This window comes from Thermobia domestica, chromosome 5 (genome assembly GCF_964235325.1).
Source record: "Thermobia domestica chromosome 5, izTheDome1.hap1.1, whole genome shotgun sequence".
NCBI classification, from domain to species: Eukaryota; Metazoa; Arthropoda; class Insecta; order Zygentoma; family Lepismatidae; genus Thermobia; species Thermobia domestica.
In genome coordinates this window covers 95,402,256-95,428,311 of record NC_137458.1, presented here as the reverse complement: position 1 = coordinate 95,428,311, position 26,056 = coordinate 95,402,256, and the positions used below count along the sequence as shown (strand labels likewise).

The following is a 26,056-nucleotide window of genomic DNA, read 5'->3' as shown; positions in this document are numbered from 1 at the left end:
CCACAACTTGGGGAGGAGGAGGGGGAAATATATAAAAATGATCGAAAATGAACGATATTAGTGTCGAATTTATAGTTTTTGGGGACTCTGTGATGAACAGTTGACACTTCTAATGCTGTTTAAACCCAAATTCAGCCCCGCAACTTGGAGAGGAGGATGGGAAGATATATAAAAATGATCTAAAATGACCGATGTTAGTGTCAATTACATAGTTTTCGTGATCGCTGAGACGGAAAAGTAACACTTCCGATGCCGTTTAAATCCAAACTCAGCCTCCATTGCCCTTTATGTCCAAAATGAAACTATTCTCCCTGTGCGAAGAATGGGTATTCTGCCAGTTACATCTAAAATAGTTCTTTTCTCCCCCACCATTTCTTACATCCTCTCATTCGTTTTCCGCTCGACTCAGCTAATTCTCTCCTTTCTTCTCCACGGGGGCCACGGTGGCTCCTTTGCTCAGGTTCCGGTCAAGCAAGCTTGTAGTGGATAACATCGTATCCGTGAATTTTCTCGTGGTATTCTTATTTTCTCACACATTCGCATTCCGCCGACTCTTCCATCATCATTTATTTGCCTTAATTATCTGTGTCCCGTAACCTAAAGAGCATTATCATACAGACTTCAGAAAGTTGCAAATAAATATGATTTTAAAGTAACTCCTTAAATCTCCAGTGAATTTAGAAATTAACTTAGCTGAGTATAAAAATTATTATGTGGACAATTTGAAGTTTCTCAATAGTAAACTAAAACTTGTTACATTAAACTAAAAGTTTCGTATTATTTCATTTTTGGGTTTTATGACTAGCTAGCGATACTGTAGACAAAATATTTGTTTTGTGTGTAACATCTAAGGTTGTGTAATATCTTATTTGTAAGTATTTATTTTTCTTTTCTTCTTTTTTTTTCAGAGAGATTTTTTCACCAAAGTGTGGGGTGATGCATTCACAGACAAAACTGAGATTCCAAAATCTGAATATTTGCCAGAAATAACAGAAGTACACTTTGAACCGTACCTCAAAAAAATAGGCAAAGTAAGTTTTATTCTAATACTCATTTTCCGCTTACAGTTAAGTTTTACTTAGTTACCTAAAAGTCTTCAATCAGTCAAAACTTTATAGGACATGGAAATTATCCAATGCAGACTCAGTCAGTTCTGTCATTTCACTAACTCTGGATTGATCAGGTAAAGTCAGTCTCCTGAGTAATGTACATTATAAGGATTAACTTCTCTGACACATAAAAATGGCCTTGTTGGAGACCTTTGTAATTCTAGACTACTGAGATATCTTGTGTTGTGTTTGATTGCAATTTTTTTAAGAACGTCGAAATAAAAATAATAATAGTTTTAAATAAGTAAGCAAAGTAAAAGTCGTGACTTCATGTCTAAACGTGTTATCCTAACTGTAATTATAATATGTATATATATTCTTATATGTGAATATGTATATATTCACATATGTGAATGTGAAATTTTCTCCAACTTTTAGTTAGTTTTTTAATAATGAAGTAATATTAATTTATTTGTTCAAGTGAATACCAGCAACGAAGCCTAATTACTCAATTGCGTACGTGGTATCCCTAAACCAGTCTTAACGTATCCGAAGTTTTGTGTGGATTCAAAAAGTGGTTATCAGTCAGAGATAATAGTTTTTCTGGTCCAAAAGTGCATGTCTGTTACCAATAGGAAGTGGAGTTGGATTTTACCTGAACATAACGTGAGTGAAAGGAAACACAGTTTTAGGAAATGGAGGGCATTGCAGAATAGCAAGTAATTTAAACTATAAATAAATAGTTATAGCATTGATAGATATGGGGAAAGCACACGACAGTGAACCCAAGGAGGATATATGGAAAAGACTTCAACAGATTGAAATGTGGTAGATCAAATAACACTGAAAACTATTAGAACGGTGTGCGCACAAATAACGTGGAAAAAGTGAGTGATTCGAAGTGAAGTGGGGTTTGGAACAAAACATTATTTTGTCTCGTATGTTATTTAATGTCATATGGAAGACATTTAGAGTGTAGCAGATGGGTTTCGTTTCACATTGTAAAACATGGTAGACTTCCAACCTATGCGGATTCAACATTGAAACCGCATGTAGTACATGTGTCTTTTCCGGTTTCATAGGAGCATAAAGTCGGAGATCGAACCTACCTTGCAGCGCTCAGCGCATACAAAAAGCGTCGTTTTTCCCGTATCGCCGTTTTTACTCTATGAGATCAATAAATGTTTAGACCGGAAATATTTAATTTTTACCACTTTCGGCTAAGAAGATAGAATCAATTCTGGAGCAACTGAATCCACATCAGAACACAGTTTCACTGTTTGACCGGTGTTGCTCCGATATTTGTCGAGAGATTGACAGATAGCCGAATGAACAAAGCCATTCTGTGAGACACCACATAATTATACATGAAAGTATAAGAGAACAACAGAAGAGAGGGACATTTTTATACTTGGAAGACGACATGAGGATTTGGAGCGAAACCGAATAAATACTTAGACAACTTGATTTTTGGGATAACAATATCGCCTTCGTATAAGCCAAAAGAAAAATTAGTGACCATTTCAAGAAGCAAACACGAACAAGACAAACATATTAAACTAAAAGGGAAAGTACTAAATATAGCAGAAACTTGTAAGTATTTTGGTTCTGAAGTGACTGCAAATGGTGAAATGAGGAAAATAGCTAGGAGAATAAAGCAAAGGAGAAGATTTCACCAAGGAAAGTTAAAATTGTAGTATGTAACAAGTACTTCATGTCCATAATAACTTACACAGTTAGAATCGAATAATGACAAGAGAGGAATTGAATCCAAACAGTGATGATTTTCTAAGAAGATCCTTGAAAAGGCAAGATAAAATCCAGTAAATATACACTCAGTCGAGAAAGATCTAGCCTATACTAGTATGGACATATGCAAAAAATGAAGTAAGATTCTCTTATGGGATGGCTAACCCGTCTAATACTTGATGTGTTGATAATCGGTGATCTTGTACGATATTATCCATGGATATGATGAAGAAAGATGGTACATTATACAAAGTTCATTTGGCTTGCCTGCCTCTCCCTGTTTTGTCCATTAGGCTCAAAACTGCAGTCACCTCTCGTAAAACAAGTTTACCAGCTTCGTATATGTTACTAATTTAACCTATTCCTAAAGCAAAGCTCCTTTTTCCTAGAACGCAACTCATAATACGGGACTGTCGAAAATTTCTTGTTAAGAAAAATAAATTACACTTGACAAAGAAAGCATTATAAATTTCGACTGTTTATTGATTGCACTGCACTATACATTACAAATTTTTACTTATTGTTTCGAATAGAATTCACAAACTCAATTTTACACACTGTATAAAGTAAACGTACTAACAATGAATTTAACGTACCAGTTTTAACGGACTAGAAAACGATTATTATAATAGAAACCTGCAATCACTATCATTTTTATGATAATTCCTGATTTCAGCATCCTCTTGGGTTTTGGTTTATAGCTCTCCCTGATTTCCTTCACACCATCACTCTGTATTCTGGATGTTCCCCATGGAATTCCCATTTTTTCCACATCATTTATGTGCGTTCAGCCTGCCAACCGCTTCTTGGTCTTTTTAGTAGCTGTTTTTAGTAGTTATTTTCAAGTAAAGGAACTTCTTAAGTAGCTGCCACTCTGCTCTTTGAATGCTGCACTTCAGAAGTTTCTAATTGTTTTTGCTAGAAAGAACATTTGCAGTGCAATTTCGAAAATTTGTAAGTATTATCGGTTTAAAATAGTTCAACTTTAGAATTTTTAAATTTATTTATTTATTTATTTTATGACAAGTTGAATATGGAATCATAATGAAATTATAACGCATTTTTTCTTTATTTCTAGAAATATCGCAGACATATGCGAATGAGTGCAAGTGCTTCAAAACTTGGATCAGAAAATGAAACAGTTAAGCATTTCCCAAATGTTAGAACAGCAAGATCGTTTGGTAAGTTAAACAGATGATAATATGTAGGAGGTAGAGTCAGTATATCGTCGTCTGAGATTCAACACCGCGTATCTCCAATTTTGGCAAATTTGAGCTCTTTTTTAATTTTTTTTCTTAATACCATTAGAATCAGTATAGGATGGCGCACAATCTGGTTAAGTAGTACACTTATAACATGATAGATGACTCTGCTATTCTCCCGAAGTAATACCGCGAATAGTGAGGCTAAAGTTATTTTTTAAACAGTTTTTTTGTTTCTCCTGTAAAATTGGTGAAGTGTTACTTACGCGGTGTTTCTCAGATGTCGATATTTGTTCTTGCATAGAAGCAACCAAGCCATACAAACGAAACTTGCTTTTTTTATACCATATATATTGATACACTTTTACAAGCAAGGAATTAACTCACACAATCCATGTAAAGAAATACCTTGTCGTGGGCTCTACTGCTAAAATGAAATCACCTTCCTGCCTTTTCGAATACATTGACCTTTCAATCAGTAAATCCCTCATATATGCAAATTAACTATAACCTGAAAAAGCGTTACCAGTTGGGTAAAGAGAGTGGGGCAACGGTTTGATACCACATGGCTTGACAGACGTGGATTATGAGTCGGTGTATTACCGTATAATTATAGTAGACCTTTCGTTAATTTTCCTTATTCTGCTTCTTCAGCACCACGCAGATTTTTAAAGGAATATTTTCCAATGACGCAGTAACAGGAGGTTAGATAATTGAAAACTCTGAAACACAACACTATCTGTTTTTCTAAAAAGCTGAACAGTGGCCTTTAAACGGTAATCAGTCGGTGTGTTTCCACTTCATACTCAGGGTCTATTAGCATGATGGTTTCTTATTAATATTAGCGTGGATCGTAGTGCCAAATTAAGCTCATTCATTATATAGATATATATATATATAACCTGTCAAAGACCTGAGGTTCTACCGTGTAGGTACCGTAAATAGGCTAGATAATTATGGTGAATACTGAAAAGTTACTAATACTCAATTTAGCTACAGTTACGTTGATGATAATTCTTAAGCCGTACGTGATTAATTCCTCGACTTTTCTCAGCATGTTAGTATCAATTGTGAAACAGTCTTTTCCTTCTTTAGACTTGCCTTCAATGGAACTACAACTACATATAAAATGTTCTTGTATTTGTAGTATTGAAGAATGGGCAAATCTTTAATTATTTGAATGTAATTTAAAATAACTAAAATACATGTAAAATTATATTCTGTAGATTTTTAAAAATTTTAACCATTTCTGCATATCTAATTAAAATATTAGTTAACAGTTCCTACACAATTGAAAACCTTACTGTAACAATAAAATAAGACGAATGTTCATTCGTTTCACCATTGATTGCGCATCATTTTCTGTTCCCAGCCTGTGTTGTGCGTGAATGTAACGGTACACGGTTGTAGTAATGATACATTACAGCGTGATCGCCTCACAGCAGCCCTGTACGGGACCGGAATTTTGTGGTCCTTAAGTCAACGTTCGCTACTGACTTACTTAATAAGCTGCAAAGTATGAAAACTTAAATATCTCCTGAAGTGAAAATAAAAAAGTTTACTTCGCCAACTTTCTAAAAATTCCATAGAAAGCAAATCGTAGTGATCATTAAATAAATAAATAAATTAAAATAAATAAACCGAGCTCAGAAGCTCCAGGTGTGCAAAACTGTGGAACAACCTCTGTTGCCGAGTCGAGCTTGTTCTGGCCGAGTTCAATCACCAAACATAACTTCCTTTATTCTTTAGACGGTGAGTTACTTGCCCACCAAATTTGGTTCAGATCTGGCCAGTAGTTACCGAAATATACCTAGGTACAAACAAGTCAAGCCAAGCCAATCCTTTGCCTCAAAAATGGCGAACCTTATTCCGTAGACGATAAGCTACTTGTTCACCAACTTTTGTTCAGACCAGGCCAGTAGTTGTCGAGAAATAAAACACTACATACAAGGTGAGCCGAGGTTGTCCCTGGCCGAATCCGTTCACCAAATATAGTAATCTTTATCGAGAAATAAAGTAACACATCCATACGTGCACTTTAAATAAAGCTAAAAGCTTTCTTATGCTTAGGCCAGGAGCTAATAAAAAGATAAACTGTTATAACAGTTTAAACTGAACATTTTTCAAGGAACTACTGTGTTTGTAGTGCCTTGTACAGATTTTTATGATGATACTTTGTCGTTGTAGCTCATATACATAGTATCGTCTATGGGATTCGAACTCCCCAGAATTCGAACAACTTGGAATACGAACGAAAAATTGGAGCAAAGTTTGCTCCGGAATGCGAACACTGCTTTGAAATCTGAAATCTGAACGTAGCGCCTAGCATGTTTCTCGTGCGATTTCGATGCAAATTTTATGGTTTTGTACTTGATTTGTGTTATGTATTAACTTAGTGTATTCGTCATGGGATCTAAGAAGTTTATTTATTAAGAAGTTTTAAGTATTATTATTATTTGTTAATATTTTACTTTAAAATCCATTGTATTTACTGTTAAAACCAGTTCGAAAATTCTAGGTCGTGGGACGGATTAATCTAGTTTCTATTATTATAAAGAAAAAAAATATATATTGGTACTCGAACAGAATTCTAGAACGGTTTATATATATATATTGGCAATATTATTCCTTTTTTAAATACTTGTTAGTTTATATATGTGGGTGTGGAGGAAGAAAGAAGGCACTTTGTTCTGGATGAAGATAATGAGATAACATCTTACAGTATTTTAATAGCTAAGTTAAGATTTATGCTAAATGATTGAAATTTTTCCATTACCTTATGTATCAAACAAGTTGAAGCAATATTTTCATACAATTCTGTACTGATGAGCTTAACCTATAATAAAACTTCGTTGATACGTGTTCAAAAGTATCCGAAATTTTGGTTGTAATTGTGCAAATAAATAAGCTTATCCCATTTTTTTTTAAACTTTGGGATACATTTTTATGAATTTGGATATATTAAAATGCTAGGTTTATATGTTTATGGTAAAAAAAAAATGTATTTGTGGCCAATCGGGATGCATAGATTCGAGATAGATGCCGTTTTCACTGATTGATTGCAAATTTTGTGTAGATTTGCCAGTTCTTCTTGAAATTTTCAAACAATATGCCACTGAACGTTTTAGGGTTGGTTTGAGCCCATAACATTGTCGCGAATGTGGCTAGGACATCCTTGTGTTAAGGTTGATATCCTTGTGTGAGACAACTCTCAGAAGAGTTACGTGCAGCGGCTTGACGAACGTTTCAGACACTTTGCTTTAATCTGAATGGATGGATAATCTGTTGCATACTGGCAACTTTCAAAGGGCTGTAGAGACGCAACGAAGCGTACTGGAGTCGGAAAGAAGGGGAAAATATTAGGGAAATAATATAAAGGAAAAATATTCCCCTTTGCCTTCAAACTCACTTCAATATGTATTCTACGTTCATGTTTGTTTATGGTGATCCAAATATCCCTTTGAGACTTCTCCGTCCGTCCGTCACTTGTGTTAGGGACATGCACAAATATAGTGAGGAAATAGGAAGAAGATTCATGCTCATATTAGACTGATCAGCTGTATAGAGAGCGCAAGTTCAGCTATATATATATATATATATATATATATATATATATATATATATATATAATATCGATAGTTTCTAGAGAAAATGTATGTGATTACACAGATTTCATCTAATAAGCCAAACAGAGAAAAGTGATCGTGTTGTTGGTGTTCACTGACCTCGCGTAGCCTCATGGCTAGAGTTTTCGCTGGTGGTGTCGGGTATTCAGTTTGCCTGCAACGCAGGAGATCAGGGGTGGTATTGCCGAACTACAGCAGTCAGATTTTTCTTTTTGTTTCAAGAATTGGCATTGTGTGAAAGTAATATGAAAGATAAGAGAGTTGTATCAGATCTTGATTTCACTTGAGGCAGATTTCGTTTTATTTAATTTTTTAAAACTTTTTATTTTCTCGTTCTTTCTTTGCAGATACCTTTCAATCTGATCTGAATGCTATTCCAAAGATCTTCCTCCAACCAAACTTTGATCTAAGCAACATTGAAATTTTTACTAGTGTGTATCCATTTGCAAAAGACTCTAAAGCATCTCGTAACCTCAATAAAGACGGTCTAGACGCTTCTCAACACTCAGGAAAATTACTTCAAGAGAAGGTGGGTGTTACTACAAGAATTTCTAAAACTTGTGTTGACCTAAAGTTTAATTGAAATAATTTTACTTTTTATATACTAGCACTTGCTTTATAGTATATATCATCGCAAACATTTTTTTTTTTTTTTTTGTTCAGATTCGGAAACCACTTTTTCACAAACTTTTCCTTAGCTTCTGGACTAGAACTATCGCTTTTACTGTGCTTGGTTACAAGTTCAAACCACAGTTAATTTTATTCTGAACATGTCAGTTACTTCTTTATGTGCCTCTGAACGAATAACATTCCAGACCCTCTTTTGAATCATTCCATCTCAAATCAAGGGGAAACTGCGGAGCGGGGGGGAGGGGGGGGCTTTACCATCAGGTTATATATACCTGGTGTGTATATATATATATATATATATATATTCTCACCAAAGGTTACTTCACTAATTACGTGCTGAGAAAGAGATTTTTCATGTGCTGTCATCTTGGATTTATTTTATTTTATTTATTTTTTTTTTTTTTTCACTGCTGCGCTTGAAAATAAGGGTTTGTACGATTAGTACGAAAGATATAAAGTTTCTGGTTGTACTACAGAAAGTAGATATATTTGTCTTTCATCAAACGCATATAAGGGCAGAATAATGGTTTCGAATGTAGCCATCAAAAGTACAAAATTTGTCAATTTCGAAAGCCAGTAAAATCAAAAGTACTTCAAACTACGGAATGTGATTTTGTACTCAAAAACTATGCCTAAAAGGGTTTTCAGAAATGGTGAAATATAGCTGAAGTTGAGTCTTTCATGCAAATTTCTGACTCCGAAAATATAAAAATAAAAATTGAAAATTTCAAGGTCAAATTTCTCAAAAAAAAAAAGTGGTCCTAGGTACTCCTACTAGTTATGAATAGAAACTGTGGATTTCATTTTATGGTTTGCACTGATGAACAATCTAAAGACCCTCAAAATCCTTATATACTCTCTCCCTCTCTCTCTATATATATATATATGTGTTGTGAAAAAGATTAAAAGAATAATGGGACCCCATATATGTATTTTATATTATGAATAAATTGTATAGGTAAAAGTAATCGTCAGGAATTTCTTTTAATTGTAATAGATGTAAAAAAAAAAAAAAAAAAAAAAAGGTACAAATACTTATTTATATTACTGTTTCAGGGTGCCTATCGGTCATGAAAGTCACGAAATCAGAAAACGGTCATGAAAGTCAAGAAATTTAGCTTTTAGGTCATGATTTTTTTTATCTGTACAAATGTAAGTACAGATTGGAAAATTTTGTTTTATAGAACGTCAAAATTCACCACCAGAAATGTCCATGGTCGACTTTAGATTTTATCAAATCGCAAGCAAACCACGCTTCTATCACATGGATGAAAATTCGGCCTAATTCGCACCCAAATTCGCTCTTGAGAGTGTTATGAAATTTTACGATTTGATAAAGAAAAGATCACGAAAAAGTCACGAAATTTCATTTTGGAATTTTAGTAGACACCCTGTGTTTGCACGTCAAACCTGTCAAGACGTGCATGCTTTGACAGGCATAGACATCGTTATGAAAGTTCGTGCAAGTTGTGACAGACCAGAACAAGATAACTTTCAGCTAGCTAGTCAGTCTGTTGTGAACCGCTGCAAAGTGCACAAATGCCATTTGTGTATTCCTGTGTACTTGAAGTTTGCTAGGCTTCATTGTTTGTACTACTACTAAGAATTGTGCAGGATATCGTGGAAAGCTCTGTTGGTTGCTATCACAATGAAACCTTTGAAAATAATACTTACGAACAGTCAATTGTCAGGACAGGAGCAAATACAAGTGAAGCAGAACTTTTTCTTTAATATATATATATATATATATATATATATATATATATAGTAAAGAAAAAGTTCTGCATCACTTTTATGCTAACAGGACAGTGATGAACCTTTCATATCCATTTAGGAAGCTGTACAATTTATGAACAAAGCAGGTGAAGCAATAGGAGTCTCTCCAATTAAAATTATCGAACAGCTATAAGGGGGCAAAAGTAAAACATTAGAAGTAAATCGAAGAATGCAAAAATTCGTAAGTGTGATTAAATACAAATTGAGTGAATCTTTCAATTTACAGTGTGAGTTGGAGAAGGAAGAAAGGAACTATGAAGAGAGCAGGAAAAGCTGTAATATTGCAGTGACAAACATGAAGTATTTAGTGATCAGTTTAAAGAAAGAATAAAAGGTAGCTCATTAATAGCGAAAGAATTAAAATCGTTAGCGTAGCCATCAAGAGCTAGTCAATAAAGAAAATTACACAGGAACTTGTCGTAGATGAATATCTTATGAGAAAAACACATGAACTTGTAGAAAAACATGAAATAATTTCTGAAGTGAATGTAGTGAAAGGAAGAAAATTAATCAGAAAAGAAACTATGGACTTAGTTTGGAACTTTTATACCAGTAACGAAGTAAGTAGAGTGTGTCTAGGAATGAAAGACAAAAAATCTGTTCGTCTGAGAGATGGAAGTAAGGAATTGAAACAAAAGTGATTTTATCTCGGTAACTTGAAAGAACTTCATGAAACGTTTAAAGAAGACCACGCTTCAGGTCGTATTGGATTTTCTAAATTTGGTGAGTTGAGACTCAAATACTCTGTTGGGGGCCGCGGTGGCTCAGTGGTAGAGCGTTCACCTCTGGTGCTTGGGGTCCCGGGTTCGATCCCAGCCCCCACCAAGTGAACTTAGTGGTGGACAAACACCGTGTGCGTGGGTTTTCTCGGGGTTCTCCCGCTTCCTCCCACTTTCTTCATTCCACCATTTCATTCATTACTCATCATCACCGTCTCCTTTAGCCTAACCGGCATAACCATGGGACGTAAAACTCAAAGAATTCATTTCATTTTTTCATTTTCAAATACTCTGTTCTGGCTGGAACAAGTGAGACTCATTCAGTTTGTGTTCGTCATACATTAAAATGTGAAGTTGATGACACCGGCAACAAAAATCAACGACTGGAAGTATCTGCTGGCAAAAGTAGCATGTGATTTTTAAACAGTGAAAACTGTATGAGGGGTTAACGTGCAAATTATCCGGATATTGCGGGATTCCGATTACATGAAATGAACTCAATATTGAATATTTTTTTTTTTTGCTGAAGAAGGTGGTGATGAAACAAACTATTTCGTGCGAACATTGGGTGACATCAGATCGTAACTATTTAATCACTACTATAGAATCTGTGCCAGAGTTTAAAGAAACTTTGTCATTAAAATTACTGCAGTTAAGAAGTCACCACTTGTTGTGTAGTCAGCCAAACTTTCTAAAAATAAACTTATTGTTAGAAGAATGTGTTGAAATTGAGGATTTATCTGAAAATTTCATGTATACTGTCCAAGATAAAATGTAATCTTATAATTAGGTGAATACCCAACTTAGCGTGCATCCCTTTTATGTTTACTTGAAGACTGGAACTAAAGATTTTTCAAAGTAAAGTCTTTGTATTTTAAGTGCCTGTCTGCAGACAATATAACCGCTGTTTATACATTCGAAAAAAGTTTCTTCCATTTATCCGGAAGGTAATATTAAATCTAAAGAAAAACTACTATTTTTCGGATGGATTAGCATAATGTGAGAATAGAGAAAAAAAATGATAAATTATGTAAGCACAAAGAAACCTTTGCTATACGGAGTGAAATTTCTTTGTCACAAGTCATGGTGAGGGTCCCTGTTGTGGCACTGGAGGGAGAGAGAAAATATTTACTGCAAAGGCAAGACTTCTGGGGCCAATCAATGGATAAATCCTTACTCCTTAAGACATATTTGAGTTTTGCGTGCAGAATATCAAAGAAATTAACTTTATTATGATAACTGCAGATGAAATGAAGAAAGAACATACGCATTTTAACAATCGCTTCAACAAATCACAGAGATTTGATGAAACAAGAGATCACCATTGCTACATCCCAAAGGACTCATCTGCTCTCCTTATAAATAGAACATCAACATCATTTAACGCAAATCGTATGCATGTCAGAGTTTAGGATCACAGACACTGGATAGCGTTAATCAAGTAGCTCTTAATGACTATACTGTTTGTGTTTACAATAAAATGTGGCATGTTGGTAAGTAATTGGTATCACAGAAAATAAAAGTAATGCTTTTCAAGCGGGTTGGGCCATGCGCCAGCTTTACTTTGCTAAGAAACGATATCGTTTGGGTGAAGTTCAACAAAAGACTTCATGTTCTAACACCATGTGAATTAACCACAGCCATAGGCGCCGATTTGAAGAAAATGTTGTGTGTGTGTGTGTGGAAGGGGGGGAATCAATCATATTCAGCCGTTTTCTATCAACTGCGAAATTCACGACCTAAGTCAAATTTGCCTAAAAGCATTAAAACAAATTCAAGTTCAAAATTTGGGAACTTCACTGCAAGTTTGCGCACCACATTGATCTCCTCTTGTCGTGTCAGTGCTGCCAGAGTGTTGGTTGAAGCTTCAGTGCTCTGTTAAACACAGTTTTGAAAATGGCGTTTTCTGTCGAATATGAAGGTTGTTCCTAATATTGAATTAAAGGCACGACGAAGTTTACGGTAGAAATTCTCGCTAATTTTTGATAATTCTTCCTCGGTTGGATTATATTGAGTGGGCGAGGACCCCACCTTGAAATATTGGGAAGGGGGGGGGGGCGAAAGTGTTCTTCCCCCCAAAGTTGGCGCCTATGACCACAGCTACTAACAGAACATACAATACTAGCGTATAGTTTCGCGCATTACTATGTACAATACTTTTAACCTCTTCCTCTCCCTGTGTTCTGTTCTTCTTCGTCTTCGATATTGAATGTAAGTGAATACACAACTTCATGGTTCTACGCGCAATAGTTTCGGTGATCTGATAATAATAATAAAAGGGTTCCTTTCTTAGGGTTCGCATTTCTAAAATCTCGTCCAATCTAGATCATAACATACAAAGAAAACATTTATATACATTTTCAAGATTCTACACTTAACAGTTTGACACTTTGGTAGCTCTAGGGAATGGCAAAAACTCATTTAAGCTCCCCTCCCTCTCCCAATTCCGTCTTATGATATGCAATTCCCAAAATCTCACCTTATTTGCAGCCTAAAGTGCAAGGAGAACATGTATATATAAAATTTCAACTTTCTACGCCTTATGATGTCGGAAATCTGGCGAACTAAAAAAAAAAAAAAAAAAAAAAGTGTAAGCGATTCCCAAAACCTCCACCAATAAAAGTAAAGCTACCCGTTTTTGCTAAAGATATGCAATTCTCGGAATTTCGTCTTATTTACAGCCTAAACTGTCTTATTCAAAGCTATTGAACCTTCGATTTCCATAGGCCATAGACTTAGTTACAGCCAAGGATGCAAGGGAAATGTTTATACAAAATTCAAGGTTCTACGCCGTGTAGTGTCGGGGATCTGGCAACGGCAATATATATATATATATATATATAGATAGATAGATAGATAGATAGATAGATATACAGGGTGTTTCAAAACAACACCGACGACGTTTGGGAGGTGATTCCTGACACCAAGATAAAACAAAAAGTATGGATCAACGTGAAGGCACAAAGGCTTCCTTTCGGAGTTAGAGGCTGCCGATAGCATAAAAAATGAAATTTAAAGGTCCATAGCTCCAAAACTATGGGACCTGCCGTATTCGGATCAAGACTTCACTTAGGAACTAATATGTGCGCTATCCAAAAATATATGTTTCAGAATTCTGCTTTACTACCGCAACAGTTTTTATATAGGTAGTTAGTGAGTACTTCAAAATATATGCCCGTAGCCAAATTGTGTATCAAAAGTTCTGGGCCGTACGCCAACTCCATTATGAGTAAAGATACGAAAAAATGGAATCAGGAAATTTGTTGGAAATACATAGTTTTCAATCTAAAATGGTGGAATTTTTCCAATCACACTAGCCGTTTGGCCTCTACAATCGTAAGACGCCTTATATTAGATGAAAAATAACTTATCAACATTTCTAACAACTTTCCTCTCTTTCTGTTTTTTTCGTATCTTTACCCATAATAGAGTTAGTGGGATCGGGTGTTCTAAAAATAGTGCCCACGGATAACCGAGCGCCATTCGTCAGGTCAAAATAAAGCGAAAATGCCATATAATAGTATACCGTCCGGAGCCTCCTTCAACTACTATGAGGAATCAAAAGTTTCACCATGTCCCAGATAACTTGTAACCATTACCATTGCTCTACGAATCCGTCAAGCAATTACATTGATTGTTACGCTAGTACGTGGTGTTGCTGTGAACATCTATCGACTTTAACTGTAATTTGGAAAGAATCGATGTAACTGTTTGATAGATTGGTAGTTCTGCCCTATGGTTCTTTATCTGCAACTTTGCCACATAGTGCAAATCGCGTCTCCAGACGAGGACAATTATATATATATATTACTTGGTTTTGAGTTGTAGAATAGTGTTCTGTAGTTCGAGGGCACCATTTTTAGAACACCTGATGTATTTAAGCTTCCAATCCCTTTTAGGATATGCAATTCCTAAAACTTTGCGTTATTTTCAGTGTATGGTGCAAAGAGAACATCTATACAAAATTTCAAAGTTCTGCGTCCAATAGTTTCGGATATCTGGTAAATGCCAAAGAGAAAAACTATTTAAGCCCCCTTCCTCCTCCTCAATCTACCTTCAGGATATGCAATTCTCAAAACCTCGCCTTATTTGCAGCCTATGGTGCAAGAAGATGATTTACAAAATTTCAAAGTTCTACGTCTAATAGTTCTGGAGATCTGGCGAATGGCAAGTAGTCATTCGGTATCCCCCTCCATCCCGCTTAGGATACGTACTTCGCAAAACCCCTTCTTATCTACAGCCTAAGGTGCAAGGAAAAAAATTTCACAAAACTTCAAGGTTCTGTGCGTAGTACTTTTGGAGATCTGTTGATGAATGAATCAGTGTGTCAGGCAGTGGATTTACTGTATTATATACGGGGTGAATCATTTATCTTGATACGCCATTGTAACTTTGAAACTAATAGAAAAGAAACATTCAAATTTTGTATTATGCAAATATCGGCAACGGAAAATTGACCACCAGGTTAACAGTATTGCCAACCCGACAGTTATACTTTTTCAAATGACATTACGTCATGCTTATTATATATTTCAAATCTACATGTTAATGAAATCTTACAATATTACACTTGTTATTCAGTGTTGCAAAATAATGACGCTATAGTATCACGAACAATCAAGTTTTGGTGACCTCTGTAGCAGTAATAACGTAAGTAAGATGAATAGAGCAATGCACATCTGAAGTACTTTAGTGTCTAATACTGTGATCATGAAATTGTGGACTTCGAATGAATAGGGGCAAAGATACAGTGGATTGAAAATTTGACTTTTTTTCAAGTCTTTATTTCGAAAAACTACTTAGATAAGTAGCTCATCCAATTGCATAGATGGCTTTCAATAGAGGTAAAGATCATAATGCCGTTTGCAGGAATTTGATATCTCAAACCATTCTGTGGGGGGTGTGGTGGCTCAGTGGTAAAGCGTTCACCTCCGGTGCTTGGGGTCCCTGGTTCGATCCCAGCTCGCGCCGTGTGGACTTTGTGGTGGACTAACACCGTGCTCGTGAGTTTTCTCCGGGTTCTCCCGCTTTCTTCATTCCATTTCACTCATCTCTCATCATCACCGTCTCCTTTAGCCTATTCGGCATAATCGTGGGACGTAAAACTTAAAGATTTCATTTCATATTTTCTCAAACCATTCTGGAGGTATGACAAACAGTGGTAAAGTTTGCAACACTGCTCAAAAGTATATAATTCTAAGAGCTTGTTCTAGTTACAGCTGTTAAAAGCTATTCGGATGTTATAGAAACAAAGGAGAGAAACAGCCATTTTTAAAAAATGCTTCAAATACCTTATTTTAAGCAACATAGCATTTTTTACCATTTTTTTCATATCTAGGGAACAGTTTGAGATACCAAATTACTGTAAACGGCATTATGATCTTTATGTCTATTCAAAACCATCTACATGATTGGTTATGATAGTTCTGTAAGGACTTTTTTCAAATAAAGTCCTTTCAAGAAAGTCAAATTGATAATTCCTTGTAACTTTGTATTTATTTATTTATTTATTTATTTATTTATTTATTTATTCGAAATACGTCATATGATGACTATAATATTCAACATTAAGATGGATTTGCATTGCCGTATCAATCTCACCTGGCGTTATTACTGTTGTAGAAGCCTCCCTTTTTTATCTTTGTAATACTGAAGCGTCCTTAGTTTGTAACACTTCATAACAAGTATGCTATTGTAAGTTTTAATTAGTATGTAGATTTGAAAATTGTAATAACCTGACGGAGTACTTTCTGAGAACTACATCTTTGTTGGGTTGGCAACACTGTTAATTGGTTGTATTGTAATGCATTCCAAACGATGCCCTGCTGTCGATATTTACATAGTACGAAATTACAGCGTTTCGCATATATTAGTTTAAAAGTTACAAGAGTGTATCAAGATAAATGGTCTATCCTCTATATAGATTACTCACAATAAAAGTACAGAACTTTCACTAAAGTTATTAAACAAAAATAATCTGTGATGTAAAATGTATTACGATAAATTCACAAAGAAAAGCTTATGACGAGAACTGTTTGTCATAAACATGTTGTTAACTATTCCATTGCATAACATACTTTCAAAAGCAACTATTATTCACTATATTTTGTTACTATTTCTTTCACAATTATGTGAAGTACCTAAATATTGTTTACAAACTTATTCATAGTATAAAATACAGAAAAGGTGTCACATTGTGCTTTTTTTTCACAGTTCTAAATATAAGGATTTTGAGAGTCTGTAAACCGTTCATCAGTGTGCAAACCACAAAATAAAATATGGTCTCTACTTAGAACTAGTAGGAGTATCTAGGGCCAAAATTTCAGTTTTTTTCCTCTCGTTTTGAGAAATTTGACTTTTCAAACTTAGATTTTCGGAGATAAAAATTGACAGAAACAACTTTTCAACTCCAACTATATTTCACCATTATTTAAAACCCTTCTAGCTATAGTTCTTGTGCAGAAAACCCCATTCTGTGGTTTCAAGTACTTTTGATGGCTGTATTTGAGATCTTGAAAATCCCATTTACCAAACGTTTATCCTGCTTTTATATATGTTTTATGAGAGACTAGTATCTGTGCTTTAAGGTAGTACAAACCGCAATTTCTTACCTTTCATAGTAACCGTGCAACACACTGTTTTCTATATCACTGAAACTTTTTTTTTTTTTCACTCGTGGTAATAAAGGAAAATGAGTAAATCCAAGGTGGTGAAAGATGAAAAAAAAAGAAAAAAAATTTTTTTTTCTCAACACGTCATTAGTAAGATAACCTTTGGTGAAAATATCAAACGATTCCGTATAGTTGAGCAACCATCATATTTAATATGCGATGATTAAATGCCCATTTTAGTATTCATGAAAAAAAAAATCATTTATGTGGTAAATTTATAACAATTCGTTTTTACGGTATTGAAAAAAATCAAGATTATATTAGATTTAATGTTCAGGTTGCATTAGCTTTAGCAAAAGAAAAGGAAAACACAACGATAAAGCTATTATTTATCATCAGAAGTTTCCAGATTCTTGTTTTGTGGCCAACCAAGAATAAGAGTCAACATTGTTCAGCTTAATTAGTACTTTTAAGAAAAAAAAAAAACTTCATAAATTCTAATTGTATAGATTATATTTGAAATTATAGAGCTAAATTTTTTTATGACTATTTATTCGTGCCAATTTATTAACAATTTACATCATAACAGATTGAAAGAGAAAAAAAAATTTAAAAACATTTGCCTCCATTGTGGTATCTCTAAGATACTTTATCAACATTTTATAAAATGATATTGTTATATTGTTTTAACTTATCTAGTCTCCAACATGATTCTCAAACATATCTCATTAATACATATAAAACTCATTATCAATCAAAGAATTGGCGATCCATCCCCTCTACTTATGTAGTTACAGAAGATTCTTTTACTTGGGCGTTCATTGCTTATAATGTCCCTGTCATTCATCAAACAATATGCAAGTTATGCAGACATAGGCAGTATCATCGCTACTACAATTCCATTTTTCAATTCAATAAAAAAAAAAAGTACGAGTAGCATCATGTATTACTTTACGTTAGCCTATGCATCATTCGCATAATACATCTACTATGAAAGCACTACTATCAATGAAAATGATATATATATACAAATGTCTAGCGAGAACGAAAGAAAAGAAAAAAAATCTACATATGCTCGACGGGGTCCAATTACTGAAACGCCTCTTTAAAGAATTATTATTATTTTTAACTTATTATCTCTGTTTACAACTAATTAAACTTATAGAGGGATGGATACGCTCTACTGGAGAATAGCAAGTTGAAAAACATTCCAACGTTATTGGTTTCCAACGAGGCAAATATCAATGTAGGCACGAACATTTAATTCCGCACTGTAATTATGGCACGTTCAAAGTAAATATCTACCTAACCGAAAATAAACAAACATAGCACGAAATAGTATTTTGTAAATAGTAATGAACTCCGGAGGTATGTCCAGAGTAAAGTTCTCCCACATCGGCACAGATCTATTACTCGCACTCATCAAGATACGATATTAACATCGGAGGATATGTTATATTCAATTTTTCCTAACCTACAAAACTAAATATATGGTGCAACGAAATGAGATCATATATACGAAATAAGATTTTAAACCACTAATGTATTAAGAGATACTATAAAAGGGCACACGACAAAATAATAATAATAGACACGTTTGAAATACAATTTTATCGACATTACACGTATTGAATATGCACACGACAAAATATGGCAAGCACGGATACAAAAATACATTACAAATTAATATCAAAGGGACACACGACAAAATATAGGAAAGCACGCTCAAATCACAATTGCTACCGGTTCTACACATAAGAAATGGAAATTTTGTCTAACCTACACGCATGTATTACAAATACGATTAAAAGACACTTTAATATATATCAGAGCACTCTCAAAGAAATTTCATCTTAATGTTTACGACTGGCGTACATCATGAAGCAATATTGAAGTGAACGAAATGCATTACGAAATACTTAAATTCTCAGACACGGAATATTCGTATGTGCGTTCATGATAAAGGTTTCCCAGCAAAATAGCATATATCACATTGCAATATATATAAAAGACACGTATTAAATTTGGAAACACGGGTAAAGAGAATCTAACCTAACCTACATAGATATTATGGATCACACATTTGCAAGCTTAGACCTAACCTAACCTACAGTAAATATTTCACAAAATAAGGCATCATCACGGTACATAATTCGAGACATAATTCAGTAATGTATTTAACATAACCGATCTAATCTAAACATTCAAAATTTTCAAGGTACATTGCCATCGAAAGGTACGTACAAAGTAAAATATTACCCTAATATCAACATACATACTTTTCAAATTTACGTAGAGGCACACATAAGATTTAATAATTCAATTATACATGCTTGTAGCATAAGTGGATAATGACGATTGACAAGTTCAGAGACGCGTAACGCCCGTTAACTTAGTTACACATCCTGATTCTTAAAGATGCCATTTGCTGAACTGCTATACTGTTTATAAGAAAAATAAGAAAAGATGTTACCAGATTATCCGCAGGTTTCACAGAAGAATAAGAGTCAACGTTCAAACTTCGCAAAGTAGGTTTCATCTACTTGCTTATTTAAAAATCGAGAGATGACTCCTTCGGTACACCGGCTACACACTCCACGGACGTAGAATATCTTTCCGGTCCGCCGCAGCAATCAGCTTCGATAAATTACATCTCCCATTCCATTACTGCATATGTCTAGTAATGGCGGAGATGACATTCGATGGCTTGTGGCCGAAAAAGGTTTCACTAAATTTTGACTTTTTGTTAGGCTCCTCCGTATCTATTTCTTCCTAAATAACATCTTAGGTTAGTCTAAACCATGATTTTTACTAGATTACAGGCCGAATTACACTTTTGGTTACAGAATTTCTAAATTTTTGGAGGAGCTAACAAGCCATCGTTTTTCCACACTGAAATCTATGTATCCACTACGTCATCTTACACTCGTAGCCAGGCCTCTATAAACGCGGTTTCTACAGTTATATCTTTTACTATAATTAACACAATTTTACCATAAATACCTATCAATACAGGAACCTAACTGTAAAAATCATGCATTTTTATATCTATTTTCAATATCTAACTTACCGAAAATCCTATGCAATAACTAAATAATTAAAAGATTATTCTCTCCCGGCCATTGTTTAGATATTGTCATAGTAACCGAGACTTCTTTTCACCGCCGAGCCGCCATCTTTACACTGTTAGTTCCACGTATAGCGATTCGAACGCCCTCTTGCGGCAATAACCAAAGAAATCGCCATGTCAGCAATAATATAGTGTAACAAATGACCGTCTGACCGTCGAGCTAATTCACAAACGAATGAAATCTAATAATAAACTATATCAAAATATTCGGTAGGCTCTAATTGTATCTAGTCTTACTTATACTAATTGTTCTAAAATACTGTATAAACTGTAAAGAAGCAGTCACCGGTAAGAGTTAGATTTAGAAGATTTCCGAATGTGTTTATATGCGTATATCATATCAAAATTGAGTGCGTGTATTCTTTTGGTGCCATTCCTTGTACTAACAATACAAAACAAATTAACATTAAATTAGTGTAGACTTACACGTAACAAAACTGGGCACAGTATTATTATGCGGGACCCAACTTCGACTTCAACCGGTACACATAACAATACGGATCCAATGTAAACAAACCGGTAATTGGTTTGTTACAAATTATTTATTATGTTCTGTGTACTAGCCAGGTTTCTTATTACTGATACAAATTAATACTTAAATTTTGATATATCAATGTGTGGTAACGAGCATAAAAGTAATTTGTATAAACTCGAATATACAATCTTGTCTGATATCACGATATAGTTTACTTTAATCAAACAGTTTTAATGTATGCTGACACCATTGCCATTGACTTCTAAAAATTTTTCAGCTGAACACACGTGTGAAGGTTCCTGCCAAGCTGTGGAAACTTTCTAAAAGAAAAATTCAGCAATTTTTATAAGTCATCGAAAACGGTGTGAGCACATACTGAAACTATTTGAATAAATACAACTACTTGGCAGTACAAAGTAAGACGTTATATTTGTGTTATTTATAATGTATTTTGTAGTATCTATGAGCAATTATTTGTACAGAGTTAGTTATTTCTGTCTGTTATGACTTGCTTATATAGTACCTTTTTATTTTGTATTGTACTTTTTAATTGTCAGAAAAAAAGAATATTTAAAATTTTAGAAATAGTTGAAATTTGTTACCAGTATTTTTAAATGTAAAAAATCACTTACTGTTTTATTTACTCCTTAGCTGACGCATTATCTTGACTTAGTGGAACAGCAAATAGCTCAGCAGGTATCTCAAAAGTCAGAAGCTTTCTTTGATGCTATGTCTTCTCACGATGCATTGATGGATCAATTAAAACAAACAATTGCTGTGGTCAAAGAACTAAGGTAAATATTTCTTCATATATATATGTATGTGTGGGAGAGAGAGAGAGAGAGAGAGTATGAGTGAGTTAGTGAGTGAGAATAATTAATACTTGTCAATTGTAATAAAAATTCTTAATTGATTCGCTTTCAAGATACGAAGTAACAATAGAAGTATCTTGATAATACGTAGTAAAGAAACACACTTTTCGTTAATGTAATTCGATAACTAACCTGTAATGTGCTGTAATAGTTAGAAAGATGAAAAGTTTGCGAAAACTGTTTCTTCATATATCGTGAGTCAACAGCGAAGGAAGAATGTCGATGTCAATGGACTCACATTCTTATTATTATTATCGCTTCATTATACTACATGGCGCCACAACTTGTTATTAAAAAAAAAAAAAAAAAATAGCTGGAATATGGCTAAACTAAACTTTTTTTTTTTTTTTTTTTTTTTTTTTTAAGAACAAACAGAAATAATACAACAATTATTTTACGCAACGCTCTACAATATAACGGAATCACGTTCAACTAGCAGATTGCTCTTGTATAGCGTATAGAGCTAGCACAAAAATATAAGCACATAGAAGCTATATTCATATCCTCTATGTGCTTATAAAGGCGCAAAAAGTTAACCACAATGTGCTACGTAAACACAAAAAAATAATATATTATTGTTGAAGCAAGCTGCAACAATGTCCAGTGCATAACATATGCAGAACCAATTTTATATTTTCCAAGTGTTTTCGTGTATATTCAGCAAAATTTTAAGAGTTTAGAATGTTTTTGCTTCTCCTGAAAAGTTGTAGTTTTAACATATAGCGGTTCTTCGAGGCGCAGCGACGAATCTGAATAACACGGATAGAAGTACCATGAATTTTAAACATTATTCCGCCATAATCCTATACACATAAATTTAGCTGCTTTCTCTTTTTCCAACTGTGGCATCTGTACATTTCATTAAGGCGTTCTGTGCGAGTTTAATAAATCACTTCCCTACACATGTGACATTGTTTTTGGGTAGTTTTTCACCTCAAACACACATCTGACATTATTTCCAACTTATTTTTAATCACTTAATAGTTATTGCCTTTACAATATCTGTTTATTAACCTTTTCGGGACCTAGTCATTTTTGGCGTTTTCGTGGACTTCCAGTAACTCAGAGACTATTTACCCGATTGATATGGCGAAGACTTTGTTTTTCAGAAGAGGGATATGACAATTATATGGCGTAATTTTGGTGGCAGTGTTCAAAACTGGAGGGAAATTATGGAAGGAAATGTAGGGGTGAAAATTCACAAAAAATTCTCTAATCGAATTTTAAGATTTTTTGGAGCTGGCACCACTGTTGCCACCTGGGTCTAAGTCACTTAAAAAATTATTTAATTATTTGGCGTGTTGACAATGCATAGTGAAAGCGCGAAGTCGTTGACTGCCATACAAAGACAGAAAGAAGAAATTCTCTCTCATCGTACCAAGAAATGTTGACACTTGTTTCACCTCAGAAGCAAAAATCACCAGTTATGCCGGTGCTGCAGCTTCCCTAATTATCCTGCTGAAACTTTCTATGGTGCGCTGCGTTGGCCAAAAACGATTCTTAGTACGTTTGTTCCAATGTAGTCCATATCAGCTAAGCGAAACTATAGAGGGAAAAATGAGATATTTCCCGAATTTTCATCCTAAAATAGGGAATTAAAATTGTCTATGGCTGGAAACACTGCTACCAGACAGACGAAAACGATCTTAAAATAAACTTTGGTGCACTACTAATATATCCTACAGGTATCTAAGAAACGAAAGCTTGTAATTAAAAAAATGATTATGGCAAACAGAAAAGTGAAAAAAATCAAGGTTTAGAACAGGGGTGTGCAACTTGGAACAGTGATTGGGCCAATCACAAAGTACTAATTGGCGTCGCGGGCCACAGTGTTGATATATCATTTTTACTATAATTTAATAGTCTTGCATTCAATGATGGAACAAGTTCATTGTAATTTACACTACAACAACGCAAAACAACTTTTATAATTGTAAGCAAAGTATTTATTCACTAAAAAGAAACAGAATAGTGTGTTTACTTACAACAGTTTTAGTGAGGAAATTTGACTCCTCATATACTAAACCAGTCTTGCAGCGTTCAGAGGTACACTAGATGTTTCAACGTGGAAATAGTTTTCAAGGAGGACATCTGTTATCCTTGACTTGCTTCATGTGCGAGAAGAGTTGCTCACATAGATATGTGCCCCCAAACAATGCCATGATCATTATGTTGAAAAGAGTTAAGTTGGAGTACACGTTGCATGGAAAGTACTTCTCATAAAAATCTTGCAAGCAAGTGTTCTGAAATATCCTTTTTCAAAGCAACATCCTCCTGGGGTTCAATGAACTCCCTTTGCAAGTTGTCAGAAGTACTACTAACGTCAACGATTAATGATTGAATTTCACTTCCTCCTTACTGATGTTTCTAAATCTAACATTAAATTCTTCAAATAAATCTACCAATGAGTTTGCGTAGAAAGGAAAGCTACAGAATGATTTATCACACTGCAACAGGGTTGGAAAGTGGGAAGCACTTCCATTCTTCATTTGATTTTCCCACAGTTTTAGCTTAGTTTGAAAGTATTTGACATGCCCGTAAAGTTCATGAGCCAAGTGAAGGAAATATCCACAAGAAATGCAAGGTCACACAACTACTTTTCATCGCTTAACTGGGACATAAGTATTCTTTTTATGTCCTAGAAAAGTATCACCTCTTTTATCAGATTATGCCTGGCTATAGCATCTCTCCCTTGTTCAACCAACGTAATTCAGAATAGTAGATCAGATCTTTATCCTCCGTTTCCAGTTCGTCTAAAAGGCTTTAAATTGACGGTGATTAAGGCCTTTCGACTTTTAGTTCACACAAAAAGCCACTGTATTCATAACATCAGGAGTAAAAGAGAGGGAGAATGCGGGGGGCGCGGTCCACCCACTTCCAGAAAATATATGTGGCATCCCCCCCACTTTCTACAAAAATTACAATAGGCAAAGATAAGCACGGGGGACGGCGTGACGTCATGCGTATCCCTACCTTTTCAGATCCACTTTTACCCCTGCATAACTTGGGCAGATTTCAGCGTTTTGGCGCAAAGATTCTCCTGGTGTAAAATGCAATGAAAAAACACAAGTTATTGATATCAATTTTTCTTTCAACTAATTCTTCCTTTATTTTTTTACTGTCCCCTACAGTCATTTAACACTGCCTCACTCACAAGGAATTCGTTATGAGTGTGCAAACACACCTACGCAGACGAGAACAAAAGAATTGAATTGCAGTGGCTATGAACCGTTATCTTTCTAGTGAGCCGAAGTCGAGGTCGGTATTGATGACTCGCGACTTTGTCGCTACATCTAGCAGTCCTTATATCTGAAGGAAATTTTCCTCTAACTACCTACGAATGTTAAGTACTCGTCTTCACGGCGTTGCCACGTTTTGCATTGCGTGATCGATAGAAAATTTCTAGTTCACTTTTAACAGATTCTGTAAAAAACAAAAATGTAAAAATCATCGTTTTCAATAATTGAGCAGCGGGCCGCAAGACAGGGTTAGACGGGCCGGGTATGGCCCGCAGGCCGGCTGTTGCACATGGCTAGTTTAAAACCTAAGTTCGAACTTTTCGTGCGTCCTCTAATTACCCGACTGTAACGATCTGTACTTGTTTTTATTCATTGAAGATTGATATTCAACTAGCATAAGTTGTCTTGGCGTTCGTACGTATAGGTACGGATTTACAAACATAAATTTTGAAAATTTCGATTTTTTGACCGAAAATAGGAAAATTTTAATATTCCTAGTTGGCAACACTGATATAGGAAAATTTTAATATTCCTAGTTGGCAACACTGATTGTGAGTTGGTCAAATCGATCTAAAAAATTAAGTATCCATAATGGGTATATACCTGACAAGTCCTAAGTAGATCTATCTAAAATGAAGGAAGTTATACTGAAAAAAGAATCGAAATTCGAAAATTCACGATTTTTTGAATTTGTTTTTAAATTTGAGAAGTAAATTCAACACTCAGAAAAGAAAAAAATACCATCAGGATAAACTATGGTCCAACCATATTTGACAGAAAAAATATCTCGATATCTTAATTAGCGTTCACACAGTAGAGGATTAAGTAAGTGACAACCCCATATGTGTCACTTTGGCCATTAGGGCTCGAAAGGGTTAAATTAACAAGTGTCTTGCGAAACTTACAAGTTATCTTTGTCTTATATTGTATACTGTAAATGCATTGAAAACTTGAGGTTGCTTGCAGCATTATTTAATA

The 26,056-nt window shown here is 34.6% G+C and overlaps 1 protein-coding gene across 5 annotated transcripts in view; it reads left to right on the top strand.

The window, feature by feature from the left end:
* The window catches only part of scat (VPS54 subunit of GARP complex scat), a 112,856-nt gene that overhangs the window by 19,374 nt on the left and 67,426 nt on the right, over positions 1 to 26,056 (top strand). For all 5 annotated transcript variants that reach the window (XM_081758849.1, XM_081758852.1, XM_081758851.1 and 2 more), the window contains exons 5-8: positions 909 to 1,031; positions 3,877 to 3,979; positions 7,974 to 8,155; positions 21,619 to 21,761. In XM_081758849.1, coding sequence (XP_081614975.1) covers positions 909 to 1,031; positions 3,877 to 3,979; positions 7,974 to 8,155; positions 21,619 to 21,761 — 551 coding nt within the window. The remainder of the gene's footprint in view (positions 1 to 908; positions 1,032 to 3,876; positions 3,980 to 7,973; positions 8,156 to 21,618; positions 21,762 to 26,056) is intronic.